General features: G+C 59.5%; 1 protein-coding gene across 4 annotated transcripts in view; it reads left to right on the top strand.

Moving 5' to 3' along the window:
• SLCO4A1 (solute carrier organic anion transporter family member 4A1) overlaps positions 1-20,403 on the top strand; it is a 44,226-nt gene extending 23,823 nt beyond the window's left edge. For 3 of the 4 annotated variants that reach the window (XM_037982572.2, XM_008011694.3, XM_037982573.2), the window contains exons 2-12: positions 4,785-5,649; positions 7,101-7,191; positions 8,832-8,953; positions 9,478-9,589; positions 13,166-13,320; positions 14,524-14,719; positions 15,876-16,041; positions 16,142-16,314; positions 16,605-16,669; positions 17,036-17,184; positions 19,866-20,403. In XM_037982572.2, the coding sequence (XP_037838500.2) occupies positions 4,785-5,649; positions 7,101-7,191; positions 8,832-8,953; positions 9,478-9,589; positions 13,166-13,320; positions 14,524-14,719; positions 15,876-16,041; positions 16,142-16,314; positions 16,605-16,669; positions 17,036-17,184; positions 19,866-20,009 (2,238 nt within the window). In that variant the 3' untranslated portion in view covers positions 20,010-20,403. The other variant, XM_037982571.2, reaches the window with a different exon arrangement.
• The last annotated feature ends 3,707 nt before the right edge of the window (positions 20,404-24,110 follow it).

Below are 24,110 nucleotides of genomic sequence, written 5' to 3'. Positions count from 1 at the left end.
GGCTCCTTCCCTTGATGTTCTGGCCCAGCCCAGAAATGAGGTCAAGTTTCTGCTATTTATGTGTCTGCATGGGCATGTGTGTGCGTGTGTGTGGACCTTGACCTCCAGGCAGCCCTCAGAGTACTTCTTGGCTCTGTGTGCGTGCACTAAGAAAAACGACGCGAGGGAAACACGCCCACATGCTGCCTGGGGAGTCTGGGTAGCTCTGAGCCTGGCCTGTACTACTCCAGGTCTCTGAGGTTGCTTTCTGTTTCAGCGGCCGGTGGAGATCCTCCGGGCTGCTGAGCGGCGGAGCCAGGGCCCCTCCTCACCAGTCCCACCCCGGGGCTGTTGCTCCTGTCTTTTCCACTCGATTCCTGGCATTCGAGTTCTTGTGTTAAAAATGCTCCTGGGACGTCATCCTTGCGACAGCTCACTTCAGTGGCAAGCCTGTGGCTTGTGGGTGGCAGCGGGTGGCTCTCTGCCCCTCGGGGAGGTGGGGAGTGTTGCTCTTATAGTACAAAAGTCTCCGCTTCCTTCCACGCATACTCCCTTTCTGACACAGCAGGTCCCAAACCAGCCTGGCCTGCCAGCTCGTGCATAGGTGTTGGCACTGTAAATAAAGCCCCGGGTGTGGCCACGGGCACCCAGGGAGCAGGCCCCAGGAATGACTGCTGTGGAATCTCTGCTGTCCGAGGCCTCCAAATACAGCCTCAAACAGTCTCACAGCAGCGTCCAAGATCAACAGCAGACGCACATGAGTGCCACACGAGTGTGCACGGCTCTTTCAATAGGTGTCAGAAGGCAGCTGTGACGCAGACTGTCAGCTCTGGGGCCAGACTGCCGGGGCTGCATCCTCATTGCCACCGGCGGGCTGTGTGGCCTTGAGCAAACGACTGACCCCCCCGCGCCTTCTTCCCCTACTGTGAGGCCTGGGACAGTGCCTGGTACACAGCTGGCGCTCAGTGTGCACAGCGGGTGTCAGCACCCCGCCACCCAGCGGGATTCTTTACAGCAGCTGCCTGCATTCGTCCCAAGGAGCCTGGGGCTGGGGCATCCATTCACTGAGAGGTGAGACCTCCGATTCCACGGAGGAGCTGTGTGGGGACCGCGCTTCGGTGGAGGACGTGGGGAGAGGAGCCAGAGCCCAGCTTTGGGGGCTCAATTCTGAGATCCGTGTGGCCTTGGGGAAGGGGTGCTGGTGCTGCCAGATCTCTCCAGATGTAAAACAAGCCTTGCCTCCACCTGGGGGAGATCTCACGGCCTGCTCGCAGCCTGACCATGCTGGGCCCGTTTATCTGCCCTCACAGATGAAGTCACCCCTTTATTTAAAAAACAAAACAAAAAACGAAAAAAGTCAGCAATTTGTCATCCCCAAATGCTGCAGTGTCTGTCAGCGTAGGCCTGTCCCAGGGCTGGTTCTCACTGATACCCCTGTGTCCCCTCCACCCCCACAGTGGATCAGCGGCTGTGCCTCCGCTCCCCGCCACGCTCACCTTACAGTTTGTGTCTGTTAAGCTCTAACTCTGCCTCAACCCCAGGGTCATCTCTCTGGACCCTCCCCAGGTCTCTGTCATCTCCCAAATTGGGGGCACATGTGGCACCTGTTTGCCTCCGTGGGGGCTGCTGCAAGAAATGACCACACACCAAGAGGCTGAAAACATAGAAGTTTATTCCCCCAGCTCCAGAGGCCAGGAACCCAAAATCCACACGGGCTGTGCTCCCCCGGGGCTCTGAGGAGGGTCCTTCCTGCCCCAGTGGCTCCCGGGGCTCCAGGTGGTCCTGGGAGTGCCATGCCTGTCTCTGTCTCTTCTGCAGGTGGCCTTCTCTGTGTCATCTTCTCCTCTAAATGCACCTGTCAGCAGGTTTAGGGCCCACCCTGTTCCAGGATGATCTCTTCTCAGATCACTCATCACATCTGCAAAGACGATTTTTCCGCATAAGGTCACGCGCTCAGTCAGGTTCCAGGTGAACGTGACTGCCTGGGGAACGTGGGGGGCACTCGTCCACCCACCCCAGTCCCAGCGCAGGCCCAGCAAACAGACTCTGTAAGGAGCTGCCAGGAGGATCCTGGGACATCACCTAGCCCAGGTCCCCATGGGACTGCTCGCTGTCCCTGTGTCTCCATGCATCTCTGCGCATCGCGAGCTGTGGCTGGAAGGGGACCCCATGGCTGAATACTTGGGGCTTCGAACTCTGCAGAGCCCTGAGCACGGCTGAGGTGGCCCCAGCCTCAGCCTGACGTCAGTGGGCAGCATTTCTCACGCTTTGTGTTTTGGAGCCTCCCGGGGTGCGATGTTTCATGGACTGAAGAAGCTTCCGGAAGCGCCAGGTCCCTGTTGAATGTGATACAATGTGGCCCAATATGGACACGCCACTGCCCACCCCACCCCAGCTCCGCAGTGAAGACAAAAGACCCAGACTGTGGACTTAGACAACAGAAACAGGCCCTGTCTTACTGCTGAGGACCGGAAATCAGGGATCATGGTGTCCGCAAGGCCGGCCCTCGGAGCCTGCAGGGAAAGGAGCTGCTCCCGGCCTCCCTCCCAGGCAGGGGTGTGGTCTTCACATCCACGTGGCGTTCTCCCTCCCTGCGTGGGCGTTCACATCCCCTTTCTAATATGGACACCGGTCACATTGGATCAGGGCCCACGCAATGTCTCTGTTTAACCTTAGTCGCCTCTTTAAAGGCCTGAGTTTCAAAAACTGTCACATTCGGAGGTACTGGGGGTTAGGGCTCCAAGACAGCTTCTTTTGGGGGTCACAATTCAGCCATAACAGGAGGTGCCCCAGATGGCAAGCACCTTGAGGTCTGCAGGAAAGACCCTCCCAGGGCCGGGGCAGCACAGGTGTTCCATATCACAGCATCCCCGGGAAGGACCCTCCCAGGGTGGGGGCAGCACAGGTGTTCTGTATCACAGCATCCCCGGGAAGGACGCACCCAGGGCGGGGGAGCACAGGTGTTCTGTATCACAGCATCCCCGGGAAGGACGCGCCCAGGGCGGGGGAGCACAGGTGTTCCATATCACAGCATCCCCGGGAAGGACGCACCCAGGGCGGGGGAGCACAGGTGTTCCACATCATAGCATCCCCGGGAAGGACCCGCCCAGGGCCGGGGCAGCACAGGTGTTCCGTATCACAGCATCCCCGGGAAGGACCCTCCCAGGGCGGGGGGCAGCACAGGTGTTCCGTATCACAGCATCCCCGGGAAGGACCCTCCCAGGGCAGGGGGCAGCACAGGTGTTCTGTATCACAGCATCCCTGGGAAGGACCCTCCTAGGGCCGGGGCAGCACAGGTGTTCCGTATCACAGCATCCCTGGGAAGGACCCGCCCAGGGCCAGGGCAGCACAGGTGTTCCGTATCACAGCATCCCCAGGAAGGACCCTCCAGGTTGGGGGCAGCACAGGTGTTCCGTATCACAGCATCCCCGGGAAAGACCCTCCTAGGGCCGGGGGCAACACAGGTGTTCCGTATCACAGCATCCCCGGGAAGGACCCGCCCAGGGCCGGGGCAGCACAGGTGTTCCGTATCACAGCATCCCCGGGAAGGACCCGCCCGGGGCCGGGGCAGCACAGGTGTTCCGTATCACAGCATCCCTGGGAAGGACCCTCCAGGGTGGGGGGCAGCACAGGTGTTCTGTATCACAGCATCCCCGGGAAGGACCCGCCCAGGGCCGGGGCAGCACAGGTGTTCCGTATCACAGCATCCCCGGGAAGGCCCCTCCCGGGGTGGGGGCAGCACAGGTGTTCGGTTTACAGCAGCCCCGGGAAGGACCCTCTGAGGGTGGGGGCAGCACCGGTGTTCCACATCACAGCAGCCCTGTTTATTTGCCGGTTTATTTCTGGTGGGGAAACCCCTTAAGATGCAGCGAGGCTGAAGCCACCTGGGTTTCCCAGAAGGCCTATGGGCAGTGGCAGGGACCTGTTTATCTGGGAATTGGTGTGGGGAGTGAGGTAGGCGCCCTGCGGAGCCTCAGGATGGTGGGAAACAGGGCTGGTGAGGGCAATGGGGTAGGGGCAGTGCAGGGTTCATGAAGGAAGGTGGCACGTGGGCACATTTTCCTGGTAACTGGTTCACATGGCTGCCGATTGCAGCTCCTGTTAGCCACAGGCAGCGATGCCAGCTGCTGCAGACCAAGGCCAACCCAGAACTTGGCGGCCGGGGGCGTCTCCAGTGCTGGGGGCACACGTGGCCTGGGAGGCCATTTCCAGCTCATTCCTGCACCTCCCAAACTGCACCAAGAGGAGCTCCTTTCTCACGCTAAAGGGTACAGAAAGTTGCCAGGGCATGAATTTAAGGATGAACAAGGTCAGGCTCCAGGACCAACGTGGAGACCCCCGTGGAATCCATCAGGGCCACTCGGCTGCAAATGGCAGCGGACGTGGCTGACAGCGAGTGGGGGCAGGGCGGGGTGACCTGGGACCCCAGTGTCTGACTCGGCCTCCACGTCTCAGCTCCACTCTCCACTGTGTGGCCCCATCTCGGTGGGCCCTGCCTTCTTCACAGCCCCGACGCCACACTGCTGAAGCGGCAGCTTTTCCTTCCAACAGTTCTAGAAAGGGCAGGAACCGAGTCCCTGTGAGTAGGCCGGGCACAGCCCCCACTTCCCGCAGCGGAACTGCGGCTGGGAGACAGTGCCGGAGTGTGGGTTTGGCCAGACGCCACCCTGGATTTGGGAGACTCTTGAGACAAGGCAGGCAGAGCTTTGAGACACCCCCATGATGGGTGTGCTGGAATGTTCCCGCCTGGTCATGCTGTATCCGTGGAGAGACGTGAGCTTGCTAACCAGACGTTCTTCTCACAGGACACACCAGCCCCCTGGATACTACTTGGCCACTCCCACGGAGGCCACTCCTACTGTGTGGCTGAAGCCTCGAGGTCACCAGGCGGAGGCGTGGAGATGCCCCTGCACCCGCTGGGGGACAAGCCGCTCACCTTTCCCGGCCCCAGTTCAGCCATGGAAAACGGGCTCGACCACGGCACGCCCCTGAGCCCCGGCTCCCTGCGCTCTGCTGCCCATAGTCCCCTGGACACCAGCAAACAGCCCCTCTGCCAGCCCTGGGCCGAGAAGCGTGGCGCCCGGGGGACCCACGAGGTGCGGTACGTCTCGGCCGGGCAGAGCGTGGCGTGCGGCTGGTGGGCCTTCGCACCCCCGTGCCTGCAGGTCCTCAACACGCCCAAGGGCATCCTGTTCTTCCTGTGCGCGGCTGCATTCCTGCAGGGGATGACCGTGAACGGCTTCATCAACACGGTCATCACCTCCCTGGAGCGTCGCTACGACCTGCACAGCTACCAGAGCGGGCTCATCGCCAGCTCCTACGACATCGCCGCCTGCCTCTGCCTCACCTTCGTGAGCTACTTCGGGGGCTCAGGGCACAAGCCGCGCTGGCTGGGCTGGGGCGTGCTGGTCATGGGCACGGGGTCGCTGGTGTTCGCCCTGCCCCACTTCACAGCTGGCCGCTACGAGGTGGAGGCGGACACGGGCGTCAGGACGTGCCCTGCCAACCCCAGCGCGGCGTGTGCGGACCGCACCTCGGGCCTGTACCGCTACCAGCTGGTCTTCATGCTGGGCCAGTTCCTGCATGGTATGGGTGCCACCCCCCTCTACACGCTGGGCGTCACCTACCTGGATGAGAATGTCAAGTCCAGCTACTCGCCCGTCTACATTGGTGAGTGGGGCTGGGGGCGTTGGCACGGGGCAGGGAGGGTCGAGGGTAGTGTTGCAGGAGTGAGGGCGACCGGCGGAGCCAGCCCCGCCCCCTGCCTTCGTGTTCCCCTTGTCTGCATGGCCCCGGGCTGCTGCGAGAGGCGGTAGGGGAGGGGAGTCAGGCCTGAGGCCCAAAGCTGACATAAGGGACTACGGCTTTCTCATGCGGATCCTGCTCAGGGCTCCAGGCCACTGTGCCCAGGAGTCTCAGTGCAACCCCTGCATGGTGTCCAGCCCACCTTGCCAGGAGACTCTTGAGACAAGGCAGCAGGGCTTTGAGCCACCCCCATGACGGGTGTGCTGGAATGGGGCAGTCACCAGGCGCTGGGTGGCACCAGGTCCAATGGTGGCAGACCTCATGCTCCAGCTGGGAACCTGGCACTTGCCTAGGAGGGAGTTTCATGTGGGATAAGTGACAAGGGACAGAGCCCAGAGGCCACACCCATGTCTCCCTGAAAGCACCATATTGGTGCCGTCAGCCACACAGGGGTGGAGGGACAGAGCCCTGAGACCACACCCCTGCCTCCCCGTAAGCACCATGTCTGCTCCGGCAGCCACACAGGGGTGCGGAAGAGGCCGAGCAAATCCGGAGAGTCAGAACTTTGAGGGGAAAAGTAACACGAGGCAGCTCATGGCTACTTCACAGCCGCCTGAGAGCAAAGATCTGTGTCACCACCCTGTGCCAGGCAGCTGAGCTCACTGCCCTGGGGCAGCCCTGGGCCCCTCACTGGCTTCTGGCTCCTGTTTGTTGAGACGTAGGGAAGCCCCATGGCCTGTCCAACAGGGACAATTTGACCCTGTGCATGGCCCGCCCGACTCCACTTCTCAGTGTCCCCTGCCTGGCTTTCCTCTCCTGGGTGGGGCATCGTAGGGATGGTCAAGGGGAGCAGCTGACCCCAGCTGGACTGTGCAGTGACCTCAGCCTCCTCATGTCCTTTTTGAGCTCTGCTCATCCCAAGAATCAAGGCGGGCATTGATCACCTCACTCCAGTGAGGTTCATCCTCCCACCCTGACCCTTTCAAATCCCAGCCTACGGGGGCATGAGCGTGGCTGGGCGGAGGGGCTCAGGCCTCTCTGGTCCCTTTCCCCACCCTGAGTCCCTGATTCCTGCCAGGGTCGGTCTGTGTGGCTACTTAGACATCCTGCCAAACTGGGCTTCGAGGACCTTTGCCCTATTATAAGGGAAAGACGACCGTGCGCTTGGCTTTGAGGAGGTTTTTTAAAGTTGACGCTGACCCACGTCAGGCCCAGTGGTGGCTGCACGGACTCGCCTAACTTGAGGCCCGTGAGGGGAGTGGGCCGGAGATGCAGAACGGTGGGTGCAGGGCTTCTTTCAGGCACGGAGCCCCACACAGCCCTCCGCAGCCCTGGGGTGGTGCACAGCGGCCCTGATGCCTCTGCCTCTCTTGCAGCCATCTTCTACACCGCAGCCATCCTGGGCCCCGCTGCTGGCTACCTGATCGGAGGTGCCCTGCTAAACATCTACACGGAAGTGGGCCGACGGTGAGTGGCCACGCACCCTGCTGCCTGCTGCGGGGCCACACCCACGGGAGCCCACCAAACTGCCCGCGCTGGAGACAGCCACGTGTCTCTGGAAGGGGGTTCAGAGCCAGCAGGGCCCACTCTGAGTCAGGCTGGGCGTGGTGCCGGTGCTGGGGCCCCTGGGCTGGAGGGAGTCAAGGCTGGCCTTGGCTCTGTTGGACTCAGGGGATCTTGGGGGCCTTGGGAGTCCGCCCCAGGGCAGGGGGCGAGGCAGACGGACAGTGCCCGAGGCCCAAGCGCTTGCAAAGTCCAGCCAGCCCTGGCCACTAGTTCCCTAATGGAACTGAGATTCTTTTGTTTCTTTTCTTTGTATCTTGTGTGTGTGACGCTAGTTTCTGTAAATGTAAGGAAAAAGCAAGTGGGAGTGGAGGGAGAGGCAGAGAGAGACAGATGGAAAGACAGACAGGGAAAGACGTAGACAGGAAAAGACAGACCAAGAGACAGACAGAGATAGAGATGCAGAGAGAAAGAGAGATATAGAGAAAGAAGACAGTGACAGAGACAGGGAGAAGGGGAGGGAGAGGAGAAAGCATGTCCTTGCTGACCTGTCAGGCTCTATGGGTGCAGGGTCCCCCATTCGTCCTGTGCCCAGCCTGCACTTGTGAAGTTTCCAAGGTTGACTGTGACGTGGTGTGGGCACCGCTGCACCTTGGGACTCTTTCTGCAGATGGTGCCTCTCCTGGAGGTCTCTAGCACTCTGGCCTCTTACAAAAGCCCCTCTGGCCTCGGGTTGATAATGTGGGGTCAATCGTGCGCGTTCTAGGCAGAGCCTGGAGGTAGGTTTGGGGCTCGTGTCCTGGGTCTGGATGCGTCTCAGTGTCTCTGCCCCATCTGGCTCTGGGATCTGGGCCCACTTTGCACAAAGTGGGGAGGCAGAGCGGGGTCTGGGCCTGTGTGCGGTGTCAGCGTTTCCCTGCTGGAACAAGCAGGTGCCACCTGGCTGCAGCCTTCCAAGGTGTTGGCGCTCCCTGTGTCCTCTGTCTCTGCGGCTCTGCTCCCGGCCTTTGCTGGCCTTTTGCCCTCCCACCACCTTCTCGCTGTGAAGCCGCATCCCTGGAAGCCCAGAGCTTGGGTGGGTTTCTCCTACTCGCACGGCCGCCTCAGCCCATGATTCTTTTCTGCTCACCTGTTCATTTGAAAGCACACTTAATGTGCAAATTGCCACGTGCACAACAGTCCCTTTGTGGGGAGCTCTCGGTGAGCTCCAGCTGAGCCCTCTAGCATCCCTGGGAACCCCGTCTGTCACCCTCTGCTGTGGGGAGGGATGCCTCGGCCTGCTGTTGCCTGGAGAGCCTGCCCCTCCTAGCGCCCAGCCCCACCGTGGTCTCAGGACCAGGCCACAGGTGGCATCTCCAGACCTGGAGCGTGGGCCAAGGCATGGAGCCATCCGTCTTAGACAGCGAAGCCAAGGTGGTGTTTGCTTTAGTCTGCAAGGAAGGGACAGGACCTGTGGCCAGCAGTGCCAGGGGCCTGTGTTGACCAGTGTGCAGGCAGACCCCGGAGGTCTGCCCGGAGGAGGGGCCAGGCCCCCCCCAGTATGTGTGCCATGGAGGGCACAGGTGGGCTCCACGCTGACCCAGGTGCCACTGCCTGTTCCACAGGACGGAGCTGACGACCGAGAGCCCGCTGTGGGTCGGTGCCTGGTGGGTCGGCTTCCTGGGCTCTGGGGCTGCTGCCTTCTTCACCGCCGTTCCCATCCTTGGTTACCCTCGGCAGCTGCCAGGTGCGTTCCCCGTCCCCAGCCCGGCCTTCACATCCGGGGGATTGTCCCTTAGTCTTTGTGAAGGGGGCACCCCATTTCCTCTGCTGTTTTTTCCCCCGCCATGGTCATGCTTGCGGCACACCCTCATTCTCAGTCTTTGATCTGCATCTTCCCATCTGGGTGGAGAGATGCCTCCTGGCTGTGGCACAAGGCAGGTTGTGTGTCCATCCTGTCCTGTGGCCTCCCCTCTGCCCCAGCGGCTTCTCCCCCTCAAGCCACAGAACAGGCTTGTGTCCCAATCGGGGCAGGGCCTCCGTCTCTTCCTTCCCCCAGCCCCACTTGGGGCCCCAGCTCTCCCACACCTCCAGCCCGACTTGTGGAGCACTCATGCGGCTTCTGTTCCAGCGCCACCTCCCTGGGGCTGCAGGGATGTCAGACAATGATGTTCCCAGACCGGGGAGGGGCAAAGGAGTGGGGGCAGAGCCTCCCTCAGAGAAGTCCACCTCCAGGAGCCCCCAGCCCCAGCTGACTCTGTGCCCTTCCAGGCTCCCAGCGCTATGCAGTCATGAGAGCGGCGGAAATGCACCAGTTGAAGGACGGCAGCCACGGGGAGGCGAGCAACCCGGACTTCGGGAAAACCATCAGAGACCTGCCTCTGTAAGGACCGAGGGCAGGAGGGTTCCTAGTGTCCTCAAACCCTTTAAGGGCTCCCATCTCGGAGAGTCGGTGAGACCCTTCCAGGATCATGATGGGGATGAAGCCCCAAACTTTCCTTGTGGCCCACCAACCCCTGAGACCTGAGCCAAGAGATTAAGGAGCAACAGCTAGAGCCTCCAGGGCCAGGGGCCGCAGACCCCATCTCAGGGCTGCAGAGCCGTGGGTGAGTCCCAAAGCGGGGCCAGGGCCTCGGCCTGCACCCAGGGACCCATCACTCACAGTGTGGAGGCTCCTGCGGGCTGCGCCTGGCTTCCAACGGCCACGGAGCAAATCCCTTCCACACCAGCAAGTCTCCCCCATGGCCTGCGTGTCCCGGGGTCCCCACGGAAGCTCACCGTGACCCCCCCACACTCCAATTCCCTTTCATCAGCTGTCACCTGTGCCATACCCCCCTCCCCGGGCTCTGGGATGTTGCCCTCTGTCTCCCTCCCTCAGTTTCTGAGGACCTCCCCTCTCCACCCTGCGTGTCCTGCTCACCCTCTGGGAAGGCCCCTTGCTTTATTGTCTGCCTTCCCTTCTTTCTGCTGAGTGTGGTCCGGCCTTGCTTTGCTGTCTTGCTGCGCTGCTAGGGTGAACACGGAGTCCTGAGCTGGTGGGATCCTAGAGGGACAACGTAGGGGCCCAGGCCCTCCAGGTCTCTCCTGGGGATCATGCCTTCCCCGGGGGGACTCTCCCCAGGGCTGGGCACAGGTGGCCCTCAGTGTGGTCACCACCCAAGTCCTCAGCCTCTGAGGCCGTAGCACGGGGAGACTCTTGTGCCCCTTTAGCAGCAGGTCCCTGAGCTCATAAATAGCTGCATCTCACTGGCCATAGTGGGTGGAGGGTGTGGGCAGTGGGTGCGTCCCTGCTGCCTGCCCTCAACCAGGACAGGAGGAAGGCATCAGGGCCAACGGTGGCCCCTCTGAAAGCCCCGAGCTGTCCACAGCAGAGAGGAGTAGGGCTGGATGAAGATGGGAAGGGGGGGCCTCGTTAGGGCCCTGATAGACCCCTGAAGGAGCTGGGAGCTGCCTGCTAGGGAGGGTGACCCCATGGGCCGAACTGACCCGGGGCCACGTTCACCAGGAGCTGGGAACATCGTGCAGGCGCCGGCTCACCCTCTCTCCCCCACCTGGCAGCAGAGCGGCTTAGAGCTGAGGGCCGGGCGCCCTGTTCCCAGCATGGCTGTGAGCCCCGGTGCGGACCTGGGAACCCTGGGGCACTTTTAGTTCATCGGGTGACAAAGAGGCTTATGTCCAGGGTTAGTTCCCTAAACCAGTTGCTGGTAAGAAATTGTGGAACATGTTTCCTTTATTTAAAGTCATGACTAATTCTCTGGGCAAATTCAACATGAGAATATCAGCCGAGCAATCCATGATTAAGAAATGAAGTTTGCATAGCACTTCGGAGAGTCATGGCCGCCTAATGCAGCCACACAGCCCGGAGCCTGGGCAGGTCTGGGAAAAGCCCCAGGAAGGGACTCCCCCAGGGTGCCCACCCCAGCTCTGTCCCTGCACACACCAGGACCCCCCAGGAAGCCCACTGCAGTCCTGTCCCTGCACACACCAGGACCCCCAGGGTGCCCATCCCAGCTCTCACTTCCATATGCCAGGACCCCCCCGGGGTGCCCACCCCAGCCCTGTCCCCCACACACCAGGACTGGCTGGAGGGGAGGTATGGGCTGGGGTCTGCTTTGCCCTCAGTCATCTTTGCCTTTTTCAAGACGTGGGACCTAAGTTACCCAGGAGGAAAGGCTTTGGAATCCTCAGGTTGGGAAATAATTTTGAAAGAATTGGGCTGTCCCATTTTAATCGGGGAAGGGAACAAAAAACTGTGTTCATGGCTGCCAAGGTCAGTCCGAGCCAGCGAACACCTCCAAGCAGGCAGAGTGTGAGGCTGGAGTGGGGTTTCTGTCGCTAACATCAGCTCTGCAAGGCACCTGTGGGCCTGTCGGGGCTCAGGCTAACTAGGGCTGCATCGCCCGTTCCTAATTCTTCAGAATCCATTTACATTTGGCCACGTCCTCGAACAAGAGCATTTGAATGTTCCAGGCGTTCAGAGTTGCGTTCATGGGAACCAGGCTCTGGGTGTGGCTGGGAGGAAGAAGCCACCTTCCTGCGGGCGGGGGTGACGTGAGGCCAGCACTCTGCTCTGGTGGGAGGCTGGAAAGCACAGGTTTACAGGACGTCGCTAAGCTGCAGACGCAGGGGTTCAAGTCAGCGACACTGTGGTGTGAGCAGAGCGACGTGCCTGGTGCCCCTCCCGTGTGGTGGGCACGTCATTCATTGCGAAAATTTGCATTATTGTGGGCTGATGTGAGAGGCTATTGTGCCGTGACCTAGGGCTTGAGGAAAAGTCTCTGCCCCTGGTCCGTGTTAGGAGTTCTGGGGATAGGACAATAGCTGCGTCTTAAACACCCTGAGGCCAAGAGCCCCCCCACTCAGTGGGGGAGAAGGGTCACGCACAGGAGTGTGCTGTGAACAGGGTGTAGCTGTGAGCTGGGATGACGATGTGAGCTTTGCCCAGTCTGGTGACCTGCGTACCCCAGAGAGAGCCGAGCCTCTCTCTGCAGAGGCGGTTCCCCTTTTGTCTGCCTCGCTCACTGCACTGGCCAGGAGGGCTTCGCTTGGTTTACGCCACACGACACGTTTTCCATGTCAGCATCTTGCGTGCTTAAGCAGCAGTTGGGAGTTAGCCCTGCTCGGCCCTCCAACGCTAACAAAAACAGGGAGGACCCCCATCCATCCACCAGGGCCCCGTGTGCAGGGATGGGGAGCCCCGACGCACTGCTGTCAGCCACCACCTGGTTAGAAACTGCAAGGCCTGACTTGAGGCCTTCTCAGCTTCCAGGGGGGCATGTCCTCATCCTGAGACCTCACAGCCAGGACTGCAACAGGCAGACATAAAGGCTGAGTCCTCAGGGCCCGACAGGGCTCAGAGTTCCCACAGTTCCCCCCAGGGCCCCAGGTGCATGCACCAAGGAATCGCCCCGGTTGAGGACTCAGTGGCCCCCCCAAATGCAAACCAAGCCAGCTAAGTCCACCCAGGGGCTCCTTGGTTGGAGGATTCCAATCCCACTTCTCCCGGGGACTGGTGGTTAAGGACTGGCTGCACCTCTTGGTGACTCCGTTCCCTATCCCGGGGCCTATCCAGTCCTGGACTTGGCCTCTGCCTCCCCCAGCCAGTTCCGTTTTTCAGGCCCTGCTGCTGGCCCGTGATGGAACAGGGTCCTGGGTTACTTGGGGGGGTCTGCCCACCTGCGCTGAAGCTCTGGCCAAGGCACCGATAAGGTTTTTCCCTAATTGGGCTGCAGCTTTCAAGACAAGTGGGCCACAGGCTCAGCCTGACATCCTCTGGGTTTCTCTGGAATAAATGTGGGTGTCTCCCCCTGCCTGTACCCCACTCCACTGCCTGTCAGAATGGGGACCCTTTGTGCTCAGAGCGGGGAGGTGACAGCCTCAGGAACAGCAGGCTCCCCGCACCCTGGGTCTGGCCCACTCTGACCCTCGGTCTCTTCTCCACACCCTCGCCTCTGCCCAGCTCCATCTGGCTCCTCCTGAAGAACCCCACGTTCATCCTGCTGTGCCTGGCTGGGGCCACTGAGGCCACACTCATCACCGGCATGTCCACGTTTAGCCCCAAGTTCTTGGAGTCCCAGTTCAGCCTGAGTGCCTCGGAAGCTGCCACCCTGTTTGGTGAGAAAACTCGGGATCTTGGGGGTCCTCTGCTTTTGTGTCAGTTCTCAGAGAAGCGAAGAATCCTTGAGGGCATCTTCTAGGAAGACCCGGACAGGGTACCTGGCAGCGAGTGCCGCCCTCCCCCCTACCAGCCAGAGCAGGTGTGGAGAGCGCCACAGGGGCTGAGCGACCCTGTCCACAGGCCTGGGGGATGGAGGTCCCACCCTCTTTGTGGGACATGCTTTCTAGGTGGATGGGTCCGGGGTAGGCTCCCTCCACTCGCCACCCGGCCTTGGCTTCTGTGACTTGCTGCAGGAAGGGTTTGGACCTGGTGGTTCTGTGAGTGGGTGCTGGTGCCTCAGGACCGCCTGGGACAGTGCAGCTGGGGGTTCCTCGGTGCCAGAGGCAGGCTGGCCTTCTCAGGCTGGGCAGGTGTGCAGAAAGTGGGGACCCCTCCTCAGCTCCTCCTCCTGCCGGCATTCATAGGTACCCCGGGCCATGGCACGTGGGCCACCGCGGCCAATCTACCATGCTCTGCCCTTCCAGGGCCTATCATCCAGATAGGAAGAGGGTGTCAGATGAGGGCTCCCCTCCCTTCCCCACAGGCCCATCCAGGCCTGGCCCCTCCAGGCTGACCTCGCACGCCCACACTCCCACACTCAGCAGACCCCCAGAGGTCAGCTGTACTGCCCCTTGGAGAGCCTCCCCACCAGTTCCCCCAAACCTGTCCTCTCCCGTCCTTTCCCCTCCCCACTTGGCCCGGAAGAGGGGTGTCAGCTAATCCCAGTTTTGTACTGATGGTGGCCACTCAGGCTTCAACAAATGTCTGTGTCACAGCCTATGGGGACTCAGCAGAGGCCCCTGGGGCAGGAGGGTGTGTGGCTGCCCTGGGCGGGCACTGGAGGAGTCATTGGCTTCCCACTGGGGTATGGGCTGCTGACCTTGGAACACTCTGGGCTCTCCTCCCCCAGCCCTGCCCATGTCCTGCGTCTTTCGGCCTCTGAGGCATCCTTGCTGCGGGCCCTGGACAGAGGTCCCTCCTGGGACTCCATCAGCAGCTGAGCGCTCAGGTGTGGGGTAGAGTGCTGCTATGCAGGCAGGAATTGATACCTCTGCCTCAGTTTTCCCACCTGTGAAGTGGACCCGGCTGATGCGCTGCCCTGCCCTCTCCCACCACGGTCTCCTGCCTGAGTCCCTGGCTAAGTCTCTCCCTCTCCCCAGGGTACCTGGTGGTGCCAGCAGGCGGTGGCGGCACCTTCCTGGGTGGCTTCTTTGTGAACAAGCTCAGGCTCCGGGGCTCCGCGGTCATCAAGTTCTGCCTGTTCTGCACTGTCGTCAGCCTGCTGGGTATCCTCGTCTTCTCCCTGCACTGCCCCGGTGTGCCTATGGCGGGCGTCACAGCCAGCTATGGCGGGAGGTGAGGGCCAGGTGGCACCTGGATTCGAGTCGGGGCCCTGAGCACCTGTGGTCCCTGGTTGGAGGAGGAAGGGTGCAGCACTTGGGGGAGGTGGTTTTTGGAAAGGGCTATGTCGCAGGACAGCAGTAAGGGCAACACTCATTCAACAGGGTGCCCAGCAGCACCATGTGAAAGGGTGCCATGCCAGCCGTCAGAAGCGTCTGAGCTCAGGTCCTGGCTATGCCCCTGGGCAGTCATATGCCTCTCTGGGCCTCAGCCCTCTGCTCTGTCAAATGGAACAGCAGCCCCAGTGTTCAGGGTCCTCGAGGCTGGTCTCTGTCAGTGACATAGTGTCCCAGGATGTGCTCCCAGCGTTGCTGTGTGCTGGAAGTGGAAGGGGGACCTGCTGGTCAGGTGGCAATTAGGGAATATCCAAAATACATGCAGGTAGCGTGCACCTCGGCGCTGCCCTGCGGGCCCCGGGAGTGCACCTACAGATGCCGTGCAAGACCGAGCAGCACAAAGCGGCCATTGTGGCATTATCGGAAACAACCTAAGAGTCATCAGGGTGGACGGGGTTACTATGCTGTCCTCACAACAGAGGCCCTGCCCACAAAGGAATGGAGGAAGCTCATCCTGGGCTACTGCCAAGACGCACCGTGAAGTGGGAAAAGGAAGGAGTTGGACAATGGGCACGGTGTGCTCTGATTCAAGGGAGAAGTGCAGACGTTTGTGACCGCCGGGGGGCGTGTATGTGCAGATGACCCCTGCAAACACACGGCCAGCCTGTGGCTGGAGAACCGAGGACTGGGGTGGGGCTGGGGCCGCGAGGCTGCCTTTGTGCACCTGGCACTCACTTGCTCTTAATGTTTGCATTTGATCTGTGTGAATGTGTTGCCTGACCAAAAACGAACTAGGGAAAGGGGCTATGCGTCAGGCGGACGGCGCTGGGGGGCACGGAGGTACCTTCCTTGCGTGAGAAGGAAAAACCATTCCATCACCAGAAGGCAGTGCCTAGCATGAGTGCCCAGCGTGCTGGGGGTGGTACAAGCTTGGCAAGTTTGTAGACCCAAAATGCAGGCTGCATGGGGACGAGCCCCAAGGCTGACCCTGTGCCTGCCGGGCTCCAGCATGGCTCTGGCCTGGGCCCCACCACCTGCTTGTCCGCCTTCTGCAGCCTCCTGCCCGAAGGCCACCTGAACCTAACGGCGCCCTGCAACACTGCCTGTGGCTGCCAGCCGGAGCACTACAGCCCTGTGTGTGGCTCAGACGGCCTCATGTACTTCTCGCTGTGCCATGCGGGGTGCCCTGCAGCCACTGAGATGAATGTGGATGGCCAGAAGGTGAGTGAGGCTGCTGCCTACCGCCCCGTCCTCCCCTGGACCCTGGGAAGGGGCCCCCGTGCCTTCCCCTTGTAATCGGCGCTATTGTTGGGCTTCCCAGGTGTACCGAGACTGTAGCTGTATCCCTCAGAATCTTTCCTCTGGTTTTGGCCATGCCACTGCAGGGAAATGCACTTCAACTTGTCAGAGAAAGCCCCTCCTTCTGGTTTTCATATTCGTTGTAATTTTCTTTACATTCCTCAGCAGCATTCCTGCACTAACGGCAACTCTACGGTAAGCGGGGCCGGGTGTGCGCTTGTCCAACGCTTTCCTTGCAGCACCCCGAGGCAGAGCTCTGCAGATCCTGAGACGGGAGCGCTCCGGGAAACACCCAGGCCCCTGCTAAGCGGGCCTGTCGCTGGTGGCAGGAGAGACCTCACTGTCTCTGACCTCTGATGAGGGGCTTCCCGCTTGGGGAGGTGACGATGTGGCTGGGGGCTGGGCCAGGAGGCCGCTGGCCTCGGGGGTGACTTGGCATGCAACCCCACTTCTGTGGGTGCTGACGCTGCGGTTTTCTATTGCAGATGTGTCCGTGACCCTCAGAGATCCTTTGCCCTGGGAATCCAGTGGATTGTAGTTAGAATACTAGGTACTGTACAGTGTGAGGAAGCCATGGTCAGTTGTTCAGTGTGCTCACTGCACAAGGGCACGGGCAGGTATCTAACCACCAAGTGGATGTGCTTCCCAGCAGGAGGCTGTGCCTGCCTGGGAAGGGTTCCATTCCCTAACTGTCCACTAGAGGGGCCCATCGTCATTTATTTGCCCAAAGGCTTTCCCTGGGAGATCATGGGAAACTCCCAGCCCCAATGCCGAATCTCCAAAGAAAGGAACATTTAAGCCCCTTTGCACCCGCTGAGAACTCCAATGGCCAGTATTCAGGCCTCTTGGCTGCCCGCCCCCTGCCTTGCCCCCTGCCCACCAGGAGTGTGAGTGCTGACTGGGCTTCTCTCCACAGGGGGCATCCCGGGGCCCATCGCCTTCGGCTGGGTGATCGACAAGGCCTGTCTGCTGTGGCAGGACCAGTGTGGCCAGCAGGGCTCCTGCTTGGTGTACCAGAACTCGGCCATGAGCCGCTACATCCTCATCATGGGGCTCCTGTACAAGGTGAGCAGGCCCAGAGGAGGGACAGAGGGTCTGCTCTGAGGGTGGCTGGGGGCTCCAGACACTCCGCCATCTTTCCGCAGCTTGGACCACAGCCCAGTACATCACAGATGTCCTCACAGCCAGTTTCTAGAAGGGGCCCTTCCCCCATTCCTCATGAGCTGGTTGTGGAGGGAGGCAGGCCGACCGCAGGGCCTCCCCCTGGGGTTCACTGTCCAGGTCCCCAGCAGCTCCCGCAAAGCCCAGGTGCAGGTGCTGCTCCCTCTCCCGCCTCCCGGGGCTGCCCCTCCACAGTGTGGTCTTGGTGTGCCTGGGGTGTCCATTAACCAAAAGCTTTGCAGAGATAAGCGGCTCCTCCCATTAGAGCGGCTGGATTAGCTGGTCCGCTCCAGGCCTTGGTCTAGGGGGCCAGCGGGCAGGTTGTAGCCTCTCCATGCTCAGTGCACCTTGAATTCCATTGGATCTCTTAGCCTGGCCGTCATTTTTCAAGCTAACAAACTTTCTGTTGTGACTTCTGGCGTATGTTACCTGGGAGGAAGCGCAGTATTTGTGTTTGGAATTTGCCCCCATTAGAAGATAAAGCACAAAACCTTCTAAATAAAATGCAGTCCCAGGGCCAGCTGTTCAGAGGATCTTCACGCTCTTCCTTGGGTGACGGACCCAGGAAAGTTGATCCTGCAGGAACCCCTGGCCTCAGGCTTTCCGGGAGGGAGGTTAGAGAAAGGGAAGGAGCCCAGCTGGTTCACCTCCCCTGGGATTAACAGAAAATAGGCGAGTCTGGGCAGGGCCTTGCGTGGCCCTGGAGAGAAGCAGAGTGTGTTAATTTAAAGAGAAATATACCTTGGTTTCCCCCTCATCTGAGGTTTCACTTTCCACGGTTTCACTTACCCGAGGTCAACCACAGTCTGAATATATTAAGTAGGAAATTCCAGAAGCAAACAGTTCATAGCTTTTAAAGCATGTGCCATTCTGCACAGTCTGGTGAAATCTTGATCTGTCCTGCCCAGGACTCACATTCTCCCTTTGTCCAACTTTGGAAGAAGGCAAGGTCAAATTATTCTGCGGGGAGCTTTGGGTATACTGGATCCTAAGGCCCAAGCCCTATGTGGTACGCCTTTCACTTTGGCATCAAATAATGGATGACTGTCTGTCAGGCGCGTCTCTGCTCAGGGAGTGGCGATGTTTGGGGAGGCCCAAAGGCATGTGTGCATCAGGAAATTGACCAAATGACTTCATAAGACATAACCTTTGTCTATCGCGTCCAGGCTGTCCACGCCACCACCTGTTAATCACTTAGCCGGTGTGGTTACCACATCCCCCATCACCGTATCACAGTACCGTGTTCCAGCCACGCTTATTTACCTAGCCATGGCCCCAAAGCACCAGACCACTGACGCTGTGGTTCGGCTCTGCCAGCGGGAAGCCAGAGGCGCTTCCTTCATGAGAATGTGTGGTTCCTTGGCTGGGCTGAGGACCACCCTTGACTCACGCGTCCACAGGTGTCTCAGTGTCTGCGATGAGGGGGCTGCTGTACGTTCCCAGGGTGCCGCCCCCAGAGTGTGTCTCTGTTGGATGCATCCCTTATCCAGGAGCAGCAGGCCGAGAGCCCTCCACACATAACCATCCCGCGGGCTCAGCACAGCCAGCGGGAGCCGCGTCCAGGGGGTCAGAGTTGGCCTCAGCAGCGCGTGCGTCCGTGTTAATTTTAGCGGGGGGAGCACAGTGTCTCCTTACGAACACCTTCGCGTTCCACTTTGTCCCGCACCGAGTCAGAACAGCCGCCCTCGCTGAAAGCAGGCTCAGGGCCATCAGCCAGGCTGGCGCTCCAGGAGGCACAGTGGGTGTTCCTGGTCCACGCCCAGCGTGGAAACCCTAGTGGGCACATGTACTCTGCGTGGGCACTGTGGCAGCATCCGCACTTGGACCGTACCGCCTTTGGGGCCCACGCGGGATTCCTGCCACATCGCCCTCTCGCCCTCTCGCCCTGCAAAGTCGGTGCGGCCCCTCATTGTTGACAAACCAAGACCCTGAAGGTTGAGAACTGCCCATGATGGCGGCACCCGGGCTTGAATCCGGGCTGTGGTGGCAACCGGCGACTGGCTCTGTGTGAGGTTCCTGTGGCCGCCACGACAAACGACCGCAGATGGGGTGGCCTGGCATAGCAGAACCAGACTCACTCACAGGTCCGACGCCGGAAGTCAGAATCAAGGTGGGGGCAGGGCTGGCTCCTTCCGCGCTCTGGCTCTGTCTGCAGCTGCATGTGGCCTTTCTCTGTCCCTGCCTCGTCTTCCTCTCCTTTCTCTCGTGAGGACACCAGTCATTGGATTTAGGACCCACCTTAGATCCAGGATGACCTCATCTCAAATCCTTAATTACATCTGCAAAGGCCCTATTTCCAAAAAAGGTCCCATTCACGGGTGTCTGGCACCATTCACCCCACGACAAGCCCCCCAGTCCTGTGCCCCCGTTTTCAAAGGGTGTGCTTCATTCTCTCTTTAACAGTGTCGGTGTCTACGCTGCAAACCGGTTATACGGGAGAGATACACGGTCAGAGCAGGATGGGTTTCCGCGGCCTGGTGAGGGCGCTGCAGGCTAGGGCAGGGACAGGACTGGGACAGGCCCACCAGTGTTCAGAGGCTCTGGCCGGGCTTCCAGCAAGGTCCAGTGGGCTCCTCTCTCCCCAGGTGCTGGGCGTCCTCTTCTTTGCCGCAGCCTGCTGTTTATACAAGCCCCTGTCGGAGTCTTCAGATGGCCTGGAAGCTTGTCTGCCCAGCCAGTCCTCGGCCCCTGGCAGTGCCACAGATAGCCAGCTCCAGAGCAGCATCTGACCGCCGCCCACGCCCACCTGGCCACGGCAGTCACTCAGCATTTCTAGATGACAGAATGGTGCCCTTGGGTGATGCAATCACATGGAAACTTCTATTTGACCTGCAACCTTCTAGTTAACCTGTGGTTTAAAGTCAGCTGTGAACTCCTGTCCCCAGAGCCGTACAACCCTTCAGTGGGTGGGAGGAACTTGCACAAATATATATTTATGGACATATTTTGCATCAGAAGATATTTATAGAATGTATTTTATACCTGATCGTGTGTGGTGTGCGTGAGGGCAAGCTCTGCAGGGGCTGAATCGCACTGGGAGGATGCGGGCCTGCAACCCAAGGAAGGCTTGTGTGTCCTCAGTGAAAGCTGTGCATATCTAAATATATTTTGTATTTAAGCCTGTGTCCCTGTACCGTGTGCTTTATTTCTATGAGTTTGCAGAGTTTGGTGGTCTCACCATCCTTGGTATGTTCTTTGGGACTGTGTGCTCCAACGGAGACCGGCTCCTGCCTCCAGTTCAGCCTCAGGCTTCAAGCCTGGCTCCCTGCCCCGGACACTTCCGTGATGGCTTGAGCTCTGTCTTTGCACATTGGGACTGAGGACAGGAGTGGCTGACAACTGCTGTTAACACAGAAATGTGTGTGTGTGCGCGCCCACGGGTGCACGGGAGTCAGCACAGGCCCTCTCGTTTGCAAGGCCCTCGGACAGCCATGCCTCATCCCAGGAGGGTGGTGGGTCACGGGTGGCAGCCCGCGTGGTCCCGAGGCCTGTGCAGCGGCTCTGGGGGCTGCTGGTGGCACAGACCCCAGTGGGAGAGCCCCATGGGAGTGAGGGGAGACACAGGCCCTCATCCTGGTCACAGTGTCCCCGGGTGATGCTCTGAGGTCAGGAGAAGGCTGGGAGGTTTGGGCACCAAGGAAAAGGCAATTTGAGCTGCCCCGTGGGATGGAGGGGCCCTGGGATGGTGGTGGTGAAAACAGCGAGCAGGAGGCCAGGGTACTGGGAAGGCCATTGACCCCTCGCATCCTGTAAGATTGGGGGAGTCTGTTACCCTTCCCTGAACGTCCAGATCTGACCATGCGGTGACCAGGCTGGGCAGGACTGACGTCAGAAGTGTCGGATGTGAGGGTGGATTTCTGCTCTTGTGGGAAGGTCCTCTCTGCCTCCTGCTGATCCAGGCTTTGGCCCTTCGGCCGGGGCTGGGCCTCGAGTGACCCAGGTCAGGTCTCCAGAGGTGCTGGGAACAACAGGAGGGGTGACGGACAGGTGACCGGGGCTGGGCACTCAGGGTGTGCACAGGACAAAGAGGCATCCCCAGGAGGCCTGTGCGGGGCATTCCGGGGCCACCCAGCCACACACCCGCTCCCCAGTGGCTGCATCTTGTGTGACCACCGTGAGGGTCGCACCGTGAGCCGCGTGGGCAGATGTGTCTAGTGCTTCGCCGTTTACCACACGTGCAGGTGATCAGGCTGCAGAGCTGCTCCCTGGAACCGCCCCTCATGCCATGCCCAGCACCCTCCCAGGCGTCCCTGCCCCTGTGCCCACTGAGCCAGTCCCCATCTGCAGCGTGGCTGCCTCGAGAATGCTACCTGCGCGGAGTCGTCCAGTGTGGGACCTTTTGGGATTGGAGTGTTCACTCAACACTGTGCCAAGACCCACCCCAGAGGCTGCAGTGTGGATGGAGATTCCCACGCGTCTGCTCTTGGATTCCTTCTGTAGCGAGGACCCCACCCCACTTCAGGGCCTCCCCTTCCCTCGGTCACCTGGTCGACCTCACCTCACAGAAAGGAAGTGGAGCCCCAGAGGCATGAGGGTGCTGGTCCACCGACTCTTGTCCTCACAGTCTTCAGATCAGGCAGGGGCAACCCTGGCCACGTGCTGAGTGAGGCATGGGCTCCTGGAACCCCAAGGGGGACTCAGCCCAAGTGACAGGGTCAAGGGGCAGGCCCAGGAGCCACAGAGGCACCATCCAGGCACCTTGCACATCTTCGTGCAGTGTTTGCCGACAGGAGGGGTTTGCCAAGCACCTCTGCCAGGCTCCATTCCAGGTGCTGGAGAGACAGTGGCACCAGGCCAACACGAGGTTCTCTTCTCTAGAACTGATGGAAAGGGGTGTATACAGGGTTCCCTACAGGGAGGCCAGGGGTGCCATTAGGGCAGTCAGGGAAGGCTTCTCAGAGGAGGTGATGTGCTGAGACCTCAGGAAGGGATGAACATTTTAGGTAAAAAACAAACAAACAAAAACAGCAGTGCCAAGGTCCTGAGGCAGGAACAAGCCACAAGGCCCAGGGAGCAAATGGAAACAGTCCCGGCCCTGGTAATGGGCAGGGTGTCGGCTGTGTTTTAGAAAGCCTTGGCCGGGCGCGGTGGCTCAAGCTTGTAATCCCAGCACTTTGGGAGGCCGAGACGGGTGGATCATGAGGTCAGGAGATCGAGACCATCCTGGCTAACACGGTGAAACCCCGTCTCTACTAAAAATACAAAAAAAAAAAACTAGCCGGGTGAGGTGGCGGTGCCTGTAGTCCCAGCTGCTCGGGAGGCTGAGGCAGGAGAATGGCGTGAACCCGGGAGGCAGAGCTTGCAGTGAGCTGAGATCCGGCCACCACACTCCAGGCTGGGTGACAGAGCGAGACTCCGTCTCAAAAAAAAAAAAAAAAAAAACGAAAGCCTTTATCCACTTTATGCCTAAGCGGGTCATGCCCGCGGGTCCCTGCTGTCATTCACTTTCCTCCTCCATGCATCAAGAGCTGACACCTTCCTGTACGTATGGCAGTTGTGATGGACCCTCCCAAACTTAGCCACACCCCCTGCAAGAGCTGTCGGGAAAGTGCCCTTTAGGCAGAGTTGGGGAACTAGAGTCACACACACGCACGTGTGTGGGGCCAGATCATCCTCTGATTGTGCCACTGCACTCTAGCCTGGGTGGCAGCGTGAGACTTTCGCAAAATAATAAGAAGAATTGAATCCAGAATATAAGAAGAATTCCTACAACCCAGCAATTAAAGGATGATCCAATGTAAAAACGGGCAAAGGATTTGAATTTTATTTCATCACAAAAGACAACGAGCCCAGGAGAAGATACTCAAGATTTTCCCAGATACCCAGGAAAGTGCAAACCACAGCCACAGTGCTGACTGTATCAACAACAAAAAGCAAACAAACAAATGAAACCAGAAAACGACAAGTCGTGGAGAACTTGGAATCCTCACACACTGGGTGGGAATGGAAAATGGAAAAATGGCACAGCTACTTTGGAAAACAGTTTGGCGGTTCATCAAAAAGTTAACCACGGAATTAGCAGAAGACCCAGCAATTCCACTCCTAGGTATCTACCCAAGAGAAATGAAAGCATGTGTCCACATAAAGACAAGCATACAGGTGTTCACGGCAACATTGCTCCTAATAGTCCAAAAGTGAACCAGCCCGAATGTCACCTGGCTGATGAGTAGGTAAATCAACGTGGGCTGACCACGCGGTGGGTCTCGCTTGGCCGTCAATCAGAAAGAATGAAGCCCAGCACTACAGTGTGCAGGTGCACACCCACCTTGAAACATGCTCGGAGAAAGAAGCCAGACACAGAAGGCCACGTGTTTTGTGATTCTTTTATAAGAAATGCCTGGAATGGACCCATCTGTAGAGACAGAATGGACTAGTGGTTCCAGGGGCTGGGGGAAGGCTGTGGGAGCGACTGTCATGGGTGCAGCGCGTTTTGGGGCAGTGATGGAATGTTCTGGAGTTAGATAATGGCGATGGTTGCACAACTCTGTGAACACGCTTAAAACACCGAATTGTACACTTTAAAAGGTGAGTATTTGGGGATGTGACTTACATCTCCGTAAAGCTATTATTAAATACATCCATCCATGCATTCGTCGCTGACTGCCTGCCCTGTGCTTTCACTCCTGTAGACCCTGGAGAGATGTTGGTGTATCTGTGTCTGTTCCATAACCGCAGCTCTGCCAGGAGAGCATGTGTGGGCCCCATGTTCAGAGGCTCCCCAACTCCCTCTCTGCTCACTTCCTTAGGATGACGGGAGGCAAGAAGGGGCGTAGAGACCTACACTCCAACCCCACTGAGGCAGATGATATTTTCCAACAACAGCCACAATA

The sequence above is a fragment of the Chlorocebus sabaeus genome, chromosome 2 (genome assembly GCF_047675955.1).
Source record: "Chlorocebus sabaeus isolate Y175 chromosome 2, mChlSab1.0.hap1, whole genome shotgun sequence".
In the NCBI taxonomy this organism is placed as follows: Eukaryota; Metazoa; Chordata; class Mammalia; order Primates; family Cercopithecidae; genus Chlorocebus; species Chlorocebus sabaeus.
Note: the sequence above shows the minus strand (reverse complement) of the source record. Positions and strands in the feature narration are given on the sequence as shown.